Here is a 13,508-nt window from a genome sequence, read left to right on the forward strand (position 1 = left end):
CGGAGAGCTTCCTGAATCTGGGTCAGGGATATCTGTGTCTTGTTCCTGTTCCTCAGGGACCCGATCCAATCCGGCTTCGCTCTGGCTCTCCTGAGCCTCCCGAGGTTTGTACCTGCAGCCGCCAGGATGGATCCTGCGCAGGCAGGAGGACCTGAGCCCTCGGCTCGGCTGCTGATGCTTGGGGAAGCAGGGACCTTCCCATAGGCACCAGGCGTGCGGGGGATATCGGGCGCTGGGTTTGTGCTTGCTGTGGACGAGCAGGATTCGGCCCCGGGGAGGCTCCAGCTGCGTTTCTGAGCGGGAGCTGTGCTCCGGAGCCGTGTTTCGGCCGCCTTCCTCTTCCCCTCCCCCTGCCTGCATCTGGAGGCTCGACACAGGAACCCAGATAGCATCATCCTGAAACCAGAATAGAAGCCTCGGAGGAGACTTCAGCTTGTTGGTGTGGTTTTGATCTTGGTTTGGAGATAAAGAGGTGCTAAACAATGCTGTGCTGGCGAGTTGGGAGTCCTTCATGGCTGCGCTCGCTGCCCGCTGCAGTGCCAAGGACATCCCTGTACGGGTGCACATCCCCTTTGCTGCATCCCGCAGCAAAGCCGGCTTGGGTCAGTGGTTGGTGGCAAGAGCATTGCCAGTGGCTTTGCAGGCTAATGGGGACAGTGACAGGGCAAGGGGAATGGCTTTAACCTGCCAGAGGGGAGATGGAGGTGAGCTCTTAGGCAGGAGTTCTTCCCTATGAAGAAGCTGAGGAGCTGAGATGGGTTGAAGGGAGAAGCTGTGGCTGCCCCATCCCTGGCAGTGTTCAAGGCCAGGCTGGACACAGGGTGCTTGGAGCAAGCTGCTCTAGTGGAAGGTGTCCCTGCCTATGGCAGGAGTTGGAACTGGATGAGCTTTAAGGTCGTTTCCAACCCAAACCAGTCTGGGATTCTATGATAAGAGCATCATTAACATGGATGCAGACTGGATTTCAGGCAGGGTGGCTCTTCCCCCCTGCTGCAGAGGAGGAGGAAGCCGGTCCTGCAGATCCAGAAAGCACCGAGAAGGAAACTCAAAAGTCCTTGGTGTCAGCAGAGAGGATGTGTTAAAAAAACAACCACTAAGTCACAAAAGGCAGGCCTGGCCGGCAGCGAGAAAGGAAACAGGAAGGCAAGAGCTGAACTTAAACAGTCGGGTTCAAGAGGTGACTGCAGCTAAATCCATATCCTTAAGGGATGGAAGCCCAGCGGCCCTGTTGGTTTGTGCTGGGGCAGGACGTGGGCAGCCTCAAGCTGAGGTTTGGAGCCCTCGGTTGTGCTTTGCTGCTTGCTTTGCGGTGATTCCTAAAGCTCTCCTGCGGTGGGAGGAGGAGTCCGGTGCCGCTGCCCGTGCCCCATCGCGCCTCCCCTCAGCCCCTGTCCGTGGGCAGGGCTGCAGGTGTGCAGTGGGGAGCATCGCAGCAGAGCGTGGGGCTGCTCTCCCCGCTGCCGAAGCAGCAGCATCACCTCCAGAGCATCCTCGGTCCCCGGCTCCCCCAGCACGGGCTGGTGAAGGGCTCGGCAGCAGCACAGAGGCTGTAAAACCACTTCCCATGGCAGGCTCAGCTCACGGGCTGCTTTGCAGCACAGCAGCGTTGCCCCAGCGTGGGCTTTCTCCTGTCATGGGCAGAGAGATGGGACAGATCCTGCGCCGTGTAACCCTCCCTGTGCCCATGGGCTGTGTGCAATGGTCCTCGTCACCTGGAGGTGCTCCAAGATGGGGAAGGTGTCCATGGAGGGTGTTTCTGTACGTGGATAAATGCTGAGCTCCCCCTCCCCAAGATGTTGGTCCCACTGGGCTGGGTTGGGTGAATTGGTCCTGTTGGGTGCCGGGGGAAGGATGCTTGGTCCCGTTATGCTGAGCCAGCCCCTTGGTTTGATGGAGCCAAGTAAGATTTGATGGAGCCAAATAAGGATAACCCCATCTTTGGAAGAATTCCTGCAAATCCTGGAGAAAGGATGGGTTTGTCCTGCAGGAATTGCATCTGGTGCCTGGGCACAACGGGCTGCTGTAGCTGTCATCTGCTTTTATCCCTTTGATTCTGGACTTTCTGTGCCGTGACCAGGCATCCTCCATTCATCTCCTCTGGAAGATGAGCCGCGTTGGTCCTTTCAGCATCTTCACAGGAGAGAGATTTTCTTCTTTTCCCTTTTCCTTCCTTTTTCCCCCCAGTCTCCAGCTGTCCTTTGAGTGCTTTTGCAGTGGCCAAGGACATCCCTGTGGCGCTGGCCTGCTTTGGGGGATGGAGAAGGGGAAAACACCCCTTGAACCAGTGCTGGGATGGACCCATCCGCATCCTGGCCTCCCTTTGGCTCCCCTGTGTATTTCAGCGCAGGACTGGGAAGCAGCAGGGGCAGATGCTGGGAAAATGAAGTCTGTGGAGGGCTCGAAGGGAAAATCCAGTTTGGGACAGGAGGCGTTGCTCTGCCTCCATTCCTCTTCCTAAAGCTTTTGGCCTCAGCGTTTTGATGTTCCCCGCGCAGCCGAGGTTGGGTTTATTTAAGCTGCCGGCGTGCTGGGAGCACAGGAGGCTTTGCGAGGCGGAGGTTTGAGGAAGGACAGCTGAATGCCCTCACCTCCGCGGCGGGGCTGGCTTGGAGGGAGGAGGTGACTAAAAAGGGATGCAATCAAAGCGCAGTAAAAATAGCAAGCGGCTGGAGGAAGGGGCTGTGAGAAGTCCAAGTGGCTTCAAGCACGCGGGGAGAAATACGGGGCTGTGTAGAAGCGATGGGGAAAGGGAGGATGCACCGAGCCCTGCTGCTTCCAGTGCCGAGCGTTTAGGAATAGGGAAAAGGGCTGGGAAATGTGGGTAGTGGCTAAAAAAACCCTGAAACAAAGACTTGGAAGAGAGAGCAGCTCTCGCTGCACCCCCCCCCCCCCCCCAGCTTGTGGGGCTGTGGATGCAGCACCCCCAAATCCCTTGTTTTGTGAAAACATCGCCCAGCTGAGATGCTGAGATGCCTCTTCCTTCCCCCCCCGTTGCACAATGCCGGCTCTGCTCCCTCACCCGCTGCTCCAATTGAAAGCAATTTACTTGGAGCCGGCTCTGAATTACTCAGCACAGAGTTAACCAGCACCTGCTCGGAGTTAATTAGCGAGTGTGTTAATTGCTGCCGTAGTCATAGGCGTGCGAGGGGAGGGGAGGAGGGCAGAGGGAGGGATGCGGGTGCTAATGGGCTGCCTCCATCCTGGTGCTTCTCCTCGCTTCCCTGGGGCGATGCTGAATCTGACAGACTGGGTTGGGATGAAGGGACCGTAAAGCTCATCCAGCTCCATGTGCAGGGACCCCTTCCACTGGAGCAGGGTGCTCCAAGCCCCTGTGTCCCACCTGGCCTTGAGCACTGCCAGGGATGGGGCACCCAAACCTTCTCCATCCAACCCATCCCAGTGTCCCACCGCCCTCCCAGGGAAGAGCTTCTGCCTAAGAGCTCATCTCAGTCTCCCCTCTGGCAGGTTCAAGCCGTTCCCTTTGTCCTGTCCCTGCAGACCCTTGTCAAAAGTCCCTGTGCTGCCGGTGGCGGAGCAGCCGAGATGCTCGGTGGTTGCGTGGAGATGGTCACCATGGAGACGGGTACCACTGGGTATAGTGGCAGCATGAGGGTGGGGGGGAGGCTGTGGGTGCCTGGGTTGGCCCTGTCCCGGTCTTGTGGTGTTTGAGCCATCCCAAGCGTGGTTCAGGACCGCACTGGGTCACATTTTGGCCAAGTCAACCTGCCTTACGGGGCTGCAGAGATTCTCTAGTGTCTTTTAGTGTCAGCCAGGCCCTGCGTGTGGCAATGGGCAATCCCAAGCACAAACACAGCCTGGGTGGAGAGCCGATGGAGCCCTGAGGAGGAGGACGTAGGGGTGTTGGTTGATGAGAAACTCCCCATGACCTGTGTGCTGTGCTGCACCCCCAGAGCATGAGCAGCAGGTTGAGGAAGGGGGCTGTGCTCCAGGTGCTTGACAGTGTGTACCTTCAGGTGCTTCAATTGCACCTGATCACAGAGGAGGGTCCTGGGTCATCCCCATGGCTTGGTATGGTAGTGGAGCAGTTTGCTCATGGAGGAAAGGGAGCTCTGGAGGCTCTTGTCCCGGTGCTTGGTGTAGTGTGGCTGCTTCTGGGCTGGACCAGGGCATGCAGTGGCAGTGCATGGGTGCTGGGCAGGGGGCCAGGAGGTTCTCCAGGTTTCTTGGGCTCACTGATGCTGATCAGAAACTCAGGCCTGTGGTGGGACCTTCTGAAACAGCCACCTGGGCAGGAAACGTGAACGTGTGCCTTGAAAAACGTGGTGTGGGGAGAAAAACAGCCTCAAACCGCAGAAACCCACCCCAAAACTCCAGCACCAGGACCAGGAAGAGGAAAAGAGGGAGTCTGAGATCCCAGCTGTGCTTTCCTCCATCCCTCCTTTTCATCCCATCCATGGACCGCACTCGCTGTGGGTGTTTTCCTTCCTGCGGAGGGGAGAGGGATGAAGAGCATCAAGGGACCAGCTCCTTTGCTCCCCATGGGGTCAAGCCAAGTGTTGCCAAGTCCCCCTTTTTTCCTGCGGGGGACTTTATCCATCAGCATGAGCAAACGCTGAGGCTGGGACAGTGGTCCCCATCCAGGCAGCAGGATGAGGACCCAGGAGACCGTGGTCTGGTGGTTGAAAAAGGTGGTTTGTGTGGAAACACCTGGGTTTGTTTGTGGCGCGGGAGGGGAAGATGCTTTCAATGCCACCACTCCCATGTAAGAAGCACCAGGTTGTGGGACGCCTGGGGCAGGGATTTTCTCCTCATCCCATCTCTTTTCCTAACTCTTTTGGCCACGAGAGCGTCCTGTGAAGAAGTCCCACAACCAAATTGTGTTAGAATGTGTTTCCTTTCACTCGGTTTAAATTTACTGCCCGTTGTTGTGCAGTGTTTATTGTTGCTTCTGGAGAGTTCCTCTCTGGTTTGGACAGCAAATCCGCTGTCTTTTCAGAGGGTTTCTCTGTCCAAGAGCTGCAGCACAAGGAAAGAATTAGCATCTTGCCTTGGGTCCGGATGTGGAGCTGTTGCTGCTTCCCACTGCTGCCGGTGGTTTTGAAGGTGGTGAAGGTGAATATTCTGCAGCCAGTTGAAAGGAATGGCAACTCCAAAGGGAAAAGCTGCAAAGCAAAAGGGGCAGAAAGTTCCTCCTCTGCCACGTGTTCTCCGTGCGTGTGAAAGCCTCACCTCATCCCCTTTCCCTTGTGGGCTCGTGGTGGTGGAAATGCCAAGTGGACACCCTGGGTGGATGAAACACGAATCCTTGTTTTCCTTTGGGCTCTTCCTGTGTCATGGACCTTTGAGGGATGTTCCTGTGGCAGTGGTGCCAGGCTCAGCAGTGATGCTCTGGAATCGGTGGTACTCTGGGACCAATGGTGCTCTGGGACCAATGGTGCTCTGGGACCAATGGTGCTCTAGGACCAATGATGCTCTAGGACCGGTGATGCTCTAGGACTGGTGATGCTCTAGGATTTTGCTGCCCTTTTTCTCTCTGATCTCCTTCCTGGGCTCCCCATGGTTCATCTTCTCTAGAAGGCAAATTATGGATATCAGGAGGGGAGAAGTGTCCTGTTTGCCTGAACCAGCACTGAAACCATAGAACATGGTGCACAGTGAATAGTTTCCCCCCCAAAAGAAGCAGAAAACAAGATTAAGTGACTCTGATGACTCAGTGAACCCCCAAAACACAAGTGTGGGAGTGAGACCGTCAGGGCTTGTGTGTTGTCGCAGCATGGTCCTATGGGGAGGCGAAGAATGGGGTCAAGGTCCCTGCGGGGCTTCAGTGAGGTCCAGAGGGGCTCCATTCTCTGGGGTGGGAGAGGAGCAGGAGGAGCTGGGATGCAGATGCTGCAGGTGAATTTGGGATGATGGGAAGAGGAGAAAAAGCCTTTTTTCCCCATGCTTTTGGTGACGACCGAGGGCTGGGGGCTGCCAAGTGGAGGCAGATAGGAGGCTATTTTGGGACTGGCTTTTCCCTCTGCCTGTGTCTTGGCAGGGGACACCCTCGCCTTAAATGCAGCGTTATCGCTGCCCTTATCCAGCCACTCGGAGAGAGAACCAGGAGGAAAACGTCCCTATGGAAGGATGAACTGGTGGCTTTCCCTTTTATCCCCCTTGCATCCAGGGATGCGAGTGCTGGGGAATGCTGAGCCCCTGTCCCATTATCCAGTGCGGAATCATGGAGTAAGAAGCATGCCCATAAGAAGTAGGTTTCTGTGCCTGATTTTTTATATATCTATATTAAAAGTAGTCAAATAAAGACTTCTTCAAATTCCCAATTGAAGATTAATGCAGGAATTGGAGACGGATTTAAATTGCCCAAGTTAATCACCAGCCGCTCGGCTGCTGCTGACTTTATTAAGGGGAAAAGAAAGCCTGGAGTGTCACAGAGGGATAATGATTCACGGGCTGGGTGCTGTCGTCTCCTCCTCCTCGATGAGCATCGCTGTGTCCAGCCCACGCATGTCCTGCAGCGCGGGCGGTTTCGGGCTCCATCCTTGGGGTGAATTGGGACCGGGTTGGAGAAAGGCAGCGGGGCTGCAGCTGCACCAAGCACAGACCCAGGCTGGGGGAGGCTGGATGGAGCAGACCTGAGGAGAAGGACTTGGGGGTGTTGGGTGAGAAGCTCTCCATGACCCGGCTTCAATGGGGACAGGCCAAGGGGAATGGCTTTAACCTGAAGCAGGGGATGAGCTCTGAGGCAGAAGCTCTTCCCTGTGAGGGGGCTGAGGTGCTGGCACAGAGAAGCTGTGGCTGCCCCATCCCTGGCAGTGTTCAAGGCCAGGTTGGACACAGGGGCTTGGAGCATCCTGCTCCAGTGGAAGGGGTCCCTTCAAGGCCCCTTCAACCCAAACCAGTTTGGGATTCTCTGAGTCTATGAAACCCCTCCTGGCCCCAAGGTGGGCAGGAGGATGGAGCAGAGACTCCCGTGGGCTGGAGGGTCGGAGCGATGCTGGGGACGGGGAGGGTGCTGGATCCTGGATGGGGTTTGGGGCCAGAGCGTCTCACTCTTGTCTCTGTCCTTGCAGAGGTTCCTGAGCAGCCGCTGAGAGCTCAGCCCCGCAGGACCCGGCCGCGCCGGAGGGTACCATGAACTGAGCACGCAGCCCCCCGACACAGCCTTGTTTGGAGGTTGGTTTTCCTATTGACCCCAAAGCATCCCACAGCCGTTCATGACAGCGTTTTAACAAGGAGCTCCTCTTCCCCTCCCCTGGAGCGAAGTCGTCCCGGCTACGGCGAGGATTTCCAGAGAAGATGGGGAGGAAAAAGATCCAGATCCAGCGGATCACGGACGAGCGCAACCGGCAGGTCAGTTCCTTCCCTTCCCTTCCCTTCCCTTCCCTTCCCTTCCCTTCCCTTCCCTTCCCTTCCCTTCCCCTCTCCACTCCCTCCTCACCCGCTCTTCTCTTGGGGATTGGAAGGGTTCTGCTTCAAAATGACCCATCTGAGCCCAATCGATGCCTTCTGCTTTGGGTCTAACCCATAAAAAGAAGCGGAAACCGGGCCTCGGGGCCACATCCAGGCGGATCCCAGCACCGCTTCTGCCTTACCCGGGCGTTGCTCCTCATCCTGGAGCTCCTCACGCCGTTTCCATCTGAGCTCTTCTCCAGAAGGAGGTCTCTTCTCCGCTTCGCTCCCTTCTCTCCCGTGTCTCTTGCAGAAGATCTGGTTCAGTTGACATTTGCCGTGAGGTTTTTCCAATGAAAAGCAGCCGCAACGCGTCTCCATTTTTTTGGGATGCAAACAGCCCAAATTATTCCCTTTTTTTTTTTCTCCTTGTTTTTCTCAATTGAAAACTCAGATGGAGCCAGGGCTTTGTTTCCCCCCTGGGCTCCCTTGAAGCCAAGCCCTAGACGTGCGCGTGTAGAGATGCCGGTGTGTATCTCAGGGATGCAGAGGACCAGGGTTCTCCCCGATGCTCATGCTCCTGGGCAGCACCAGCTGGGTGGCAGCATTTGGCCACCCCGCCTTGGCTCTGGGGTGACTCCACCGCTCTATTTTGCCATAACCACAAGACTTCCAGGCGGATCCCTTTGCTCCGTGGCTTCCTGTGGTCCTTGAGTCAGGCTCAGCACGTCCAAGCCTGTGCCTCCGGTGCAGCCACTGCTGCCCATGCCCCAGTTTGGGCTGCCCCACTTTTTCTCCTGCTTTTATTCCTGAAAACAAGATTTTTTTCTATATCCTAATGCTTCCAAAGGGGCAAATGCCAGCACTGGGTCAGCTGCTTTAGTGCCCCACAGCAAAACAAGAGGAAATTGCAGGTTTTCTTCATTAGGGCTGGGGGGATGCGATGGGCATAAAATGCTTTTTGATAACCTCCCGGTTGCTCATGGCACTGCTTAGTCCCATAATTAGAAGGGAATGGGGTTAGTGACAAAGCTGGAGTGTGTTTTATGGGGCAGCAGTGGCCAGCCTTGCACAGGGGGAGAGGGATTTGCAGCTCTTGGAGCCCCAGTAGAAGTTCAGGTGAGCAGAAGGTAGTTGGTAATGCTGGGGGTTGATGGCACAGCCGAGGAGCTTCAGGAAGGCCTGGCCAGGGATGGGACAGGACTGAAGGACACTCAGGAGCAAAGGGTGAACAGGAGCAAAGTGAAGCTCTTCCCTTGCATCCTGCATCCAACCTTCAGCATCAGTGAGTCCAGCCCTGCTCTCACCCTGCGCCTTGCCGCCCGTGGGTGCATGGACCACGAGCCCGCACAGAGGAGAGCAGAATGACAGCAGAAGCCAAAACCAGGGGAGGAGAGCAAGTAAGAGTCGCTAATGTCATTAAAGGACTTAGTGGAGAGGATTTGCCATAACAGATCAGAGCATCAGGCCGTCAGGGCCAGCCTGCTGACTCTGGCAGCGACCAATATGGTCTACATCAGGGGAAAGGCAAAAATCCCTTGCTAGTGTGGGGCAGTAATTCCTTCCTGACCCCTTTGGTGATCAGCTTATGCCGTGGAGCATGAGATTTGATTACCCTCTTAGACTTAGAAGGTTAATTCTTCTAGATGAGACTCATGCACGGCGGTAGGGGAAGGTTTGGGGTCTCTGCCCCAGGTCACAGGGAGATGTGCAAGGCAGCGTTGGCTGACCCTTGTGAGTGTTGGGGCTGACTAAATGGCAGGGCTTTGCTTTTCTCTGGGGTACCAAGGCAAAAGGATGTTCCTCCACCCGGTCCCTACCTGCAGAGGGAATACCCCTTGTCCATAGAGGGATGCTTCGGTGCTCTGGGTTCTGCTTGCCTCAGCTCGGGTTGTTGCTTGATTTTGGGCAGGTAACCCCATGCTCAAGGACGACAAAGAGGTTGTGAATGCTCCATCCCTGGCAGTGTCCAAGGCCAGATTGGACACAGCCTTGGGTGACATGGTTTAGTGTGAGGTGGAGGTGTCCCTGCCCATGGCAGGGGGTTGGAACTGGCCACTCAGTCTGCACCAGGGGAGGTTTAGATGGAGCTGAGGACCAGTTCCTGCCCCATTGGAACAGGCTTCCCAAGGCAAGGGCTGGAGTCACCGTCCCTGCAAGTGTAGACGAGGCCCTCAGTGCCATGGGTTAGTGGTGGCCTTGGCAGTGCTGGGCAATGGTTGGATTGGATGAGCTGAAAGGGCTTTTCCAGCCCGGTTGATTCCATGGCTCCATGGTCGTGGCCAAGGGATCTCATGGTGCCCAGCAAGGTGGGTCCCCAGCACCGGGCACTGCTGGAACCACCACCACCCTCAGCTGTTCCCTCTGTCCTGGTGGTGACACCACTGTGTTTTCCTCTCAGTCCTGGGAGCATCCCAGGAGGGATTTTGGGTGGCTGAGAGGTCCTGGATGCCACCGGGAAGGGGGCCACCAGCAATGTGAGCGCTGGTGCTCGCAGCCCAAGCATGCTGAGAGCGGGCGCACGTGGCACGCGGGGCCAACGCGCTTCCCAAGGGATGAGGAGATTAGAGCCCAATCTCGTTACTGCTTAATCATCTCTGGATGATGGTGGGGCAGGACAGGCCATCGTGTGCCCCTGCCCTGCCCTCCCAACTGCACAGAGGGATGCGGCTGCTGCTGGAGGGATGCTCGGAGCTGGGTGCAGCAGGGATGCTGCTGGTGGGGATGGGGATGCTCCAGGTGAAGCTCTTCCTGGTGTTACAGCTTGTCCAGGCTTGAGTTGAGCGAAGGCAATGGACTCTCCTCCCTCAACACTGCGAATTACAGTTGTTCAGCTGCAAAAGCGATGCTGTGGTGGAGGCCCAAAGAGGGGTCAAGCCCTCCCATGCATGGCAAGGGGCACCCAAGGGCATCTCGGCTTCATCTCCAGCCCTTCCCCAGGCTGCTGCCTCAACCTGAGAGCGATGCCTGAAGCAAAGCACTGACTCCTGCCTTCATTTTCCTTTCTTTCATTTGCTAAGAGGGCATTGGCCAAGTGGGGTGCATTTGTTCCTTGTGGGGGCTGAGGGACCTTCAGTGGCCACGGTGGAGAGCCCAAACCAGCTCCTTCCCCACCAGCTGGGTCCTGTTAGGAGCCTTGGCTGGGAAATGCAGCCCAGCATCTGTCTGGCATCTGGGGAGTGTTTTGGAGCCTGCACCCAGCTCTATCCTCATCCCCCAGCCAGCTCGCAAGGATCTGGGTTCTGCTGTCCCCAGCATCAGAAGGGCATGGAGCTGCTGGAGCAAATCCAGAGGAGGCCATGAGGATGAGCAGGGGCTGGAGCCAGGCTGGGATCATTGGGGTTGCTCAGCCTGGAGAAGAGAAGGCTGAGTTGAGACCTCAGAGCAGCAGGTCAGGGCTGGGGTGGGATGGAGCAGCTTTGGGGTGGCCGAGCCCCCAGCTCCTGGCACACAGGGTTGGGTGCTCACAGCGCTGCTGCAATGAGCGAGGATGAGATCTCCAGTGCTTGAATGTTCAACTTGATGAGCACCCAGCACCGCGCAGCCCCCGGACAGATGGCAGCTCTGCTTGTTGGGGGGGGGTGCTGAGATTCGTTTGCTCTTGATTTGGCAAGATGTGATGATTTCCAAGGCTGATAATCATCTCTGTGCTTGTGAAGCGTCTGCCTTTGGAGGAGCCCGAAATAGGCAGCGATAGGAACTGGTTGGAAGAGGGAGGTGGGAGAGGAGAGCTTGGGGTGTGTGGTCCAGTTGGGCAAGCTGAGGAGAGAAGATTCCCTCTGCCCTCCTCTTCCCTTTGTTTTTCCTCCAGTGGTCATCCCGGCTTTCTCCAGGCTGTTTGGGGTTGGCTCCTCACCGTGGTTCTTGCTTTCAGGTGACCTTCACCAAGCGCAAGTTCGGTTTGATGAAGAAAGCCTACGAGCTGAGCGTCCTGTGCGACTGCGAGATCGCCCTCATCATCTTCAACCACTCCAACAAGCTGTTCCAGTATGCCAGCACCGACATGGACAAGGTGCTGCTCAAGTACACCGAGTACAACGAGCCCCACGAGAGCCGAACCAACGCGGACATCATCGAGGTGAGGTCACCCGTCCTTGTCCGGGCTTTGCCGTGGTGCTGGAGCTGGCGCCGGGTCGGGTACCGCAGCCGGATGGATGCAGGAGGTCGGTGCTGGGTGGGGATGGGAGCAAGCAGATCTCCAGGACTTGATGCCAACCTGGTTTTGGTCCAGGCTATGAAAAGACTTGGGTCTGGGTAGTAGAGTTTGAAGCTGTCTCGAGTGATGTGTTGAGCTAGTGCCATACAATCGGGTTTTTTGGGATACTGCATTGTGGGACTTCCCCGTGGTCCAGGCAAACCATGGAGTTTGGGAGGCATCTCCCAGGGTGCAGTGGTGATGGTGCCCCTGTCTGTTGTTTCTGAGACACGTGGTGGGGTTGGAGGAGGGCACCAGGGGCTGAACCACAAAGTCATTCAGCTTGGGAGGCACCTTTGGGTGCCTGTGGTCCGACCGGCTCAAAGCACGGCCACTCTCTTGTGTAGATGGGGTTGCTCAAGACTTGTCCAGCTGCGGTTGGGTTGGTGAGTCCAATCTGATCAGCCCTTGGCTGGCTGATCACTGACGTTCCGGGGGGGTAGATTAACCCCAAAGGAGCGGAGCAGCACAGCCCCACAGAGAGCCCTGTGTGGGTCAGAGACTTGGAGCTCACATGGCACAAAGCTTCGTGTCAAAGCACTGCTGAAGGCATCGGCTTCTCCTGCCACTCGGGCCTTGGAATCCCTTTGGTGCGGCTCTGGCAGCGCATTTGGGCCTTGATTTCATGAAGAAGGAAAAACCAAACACCTTCCTTCCTAAATCCTGCTTTTTCTTGTGTTTTCTCCATGAAATGGCTCTTTTTGAGAGGTTTGGGTTCAGGTTTTCACCTCATTGGTTCCTACCAACATGGCCACGGCCAAGCATCCAGCACGGGGGTTTGGCTCCTTGTCCACCAGTGCCTGGTTGTGGAGGGGGCATAGAAATGGTTCTGAATTGCCCCTTTTTGGCCTCTTTGAGCCAGGTGATGCCCATGCCGGGGTTGTTCCCTGCCTGCTCCTCAGCGCCGCCTCATCCAGCCTCTCCGGGATGCTCCGACCGCGGCGCTCGCGGCGTCGAACAGATTTGTCTTGGCCTAAAAATACCCGTAAACATTTTGGGCAGCGTTCGCTGTTCCCTTATGGTCCAGGCTGCAAACACTCCCAAGCCGACAAGTTACACACAGTCCTTGGCACCCAAAGAAATACTGTGTTTGCACCACATGAAAAGCTGGAGCCGCATCCAAAGACGAGGAGAGAAACATCGGCAGCGGAAGGACATTGGTGGATGGCAAGGAAAAGAGCCCAAACACGCCGGGCTCGGCATGTCTGGTTGGAAGAGCTGCCTTGGATTGAAACCCACTGGGGTGGAGGCAGCTTTTGAGGCTGCTCAAGCATCCCCCCCTTGTCCTCATCTCATCTGGGAGCAGGGTTAGGGTTGCCCAGAGCATTGCTGCTCCTGGTGCTGATTTCAATCCCACCCCTCCAGCCATGTCCCCTTGCCCAGGTCAGGTCCTACCAGCCCGGCTTTGGCCCCACCACGCACAGACCCAGTTTATCTCATGTCTCTTGGTGACTCCCAGTTGAACTTGACTCCTCCAAGTGCATCTTTGCATCCTTGGAAGCTTCCCCAGCAGCAAGCCGTGGCTGCCCCATCCCTGGCAGTGCTCAAGGCCAAGTTGGATGGGGCTTGGAGCACCCTGCTCCAGTGGAAGGGGTCCCTGCCCATGGAACTGGGTGAGCTTTAAGGTCCCCTCAACCCAAACCAGTCTGGTTCTATGCTATAACTCTATGGCATCCCCTGTGGGGACGCCTCCGCGCTGGGGATTGGCAGCAGTGGGGTTGAGCCACGCAAACCCCTGCGGCTCTCTCCGTGCCTGGCAAAGCCCTGGCCGTTGGAAGCTTTTAAGTCAGAGCAAATCTCTCTTAATGCAGAGAGGGGGGTTCCCTTCATGAGGTGGGGGACAGCAGAGGCCCCCGGCCAGGCACGCTGGGGGCCACGTGCCGGGATCACGCCGGCTTTGCTCCTCGCTGTCGCTTCTCGTTTCCGCGCAGCCCGCCTGACGTGCCAGTGTGTGTGATGAGGG

At 56.8% G+C, this 13,508-nt stretch overlaps 1 protein-coding gene across 11 annotated transcripts in view; it reads left to right on the forward strand.

Annotated features, from left to right (window-relative positions):
• MEF2D (myocyte enhancer factor 2D) overlaps positions 1–13,508 on the forward strand; it is a 59,563-nt gene that overhangs the window by 26,181 nt on the left and 19,874 nt on the right. For all 11 annotated transcript variants that reach the window (XM_062631657.1, XM_062631647.1, XM_062631651.1 and 8 more), the window contains 2 exons: positions 7,034–7,311; positions 11,225–11,428. In XM_062631657.1, coding sequence (XP_062487641.1) covers positions 7,258–7,311; positions 11,225–11,428 — 258 coding nt within the window. In that variant the 5' untranslated portion in view covers positions 7,034–7,257. The remainder of the gene's footprint in view (positions 1–7,033; positions 7,312–11,224; positions 11,429–13,508) is intronic.

Source organism: Pezoporus occidentalis, unplaced genomic scaffold (assembly GCF_034315485.1).
Source record: "Pezoporus occidentalis ecotype Australia unplaced genomic scaffold, CSIRO_AGI_Poc_V1 ctg370, whole genome shotgun sequence".
NCBI classification, from domain to species: Eukaryota; Metazoa; Chordata; class Aves; order Psittaciformes; family Psittacidae; genus Pezoporus; species Pezoporus occidentalis.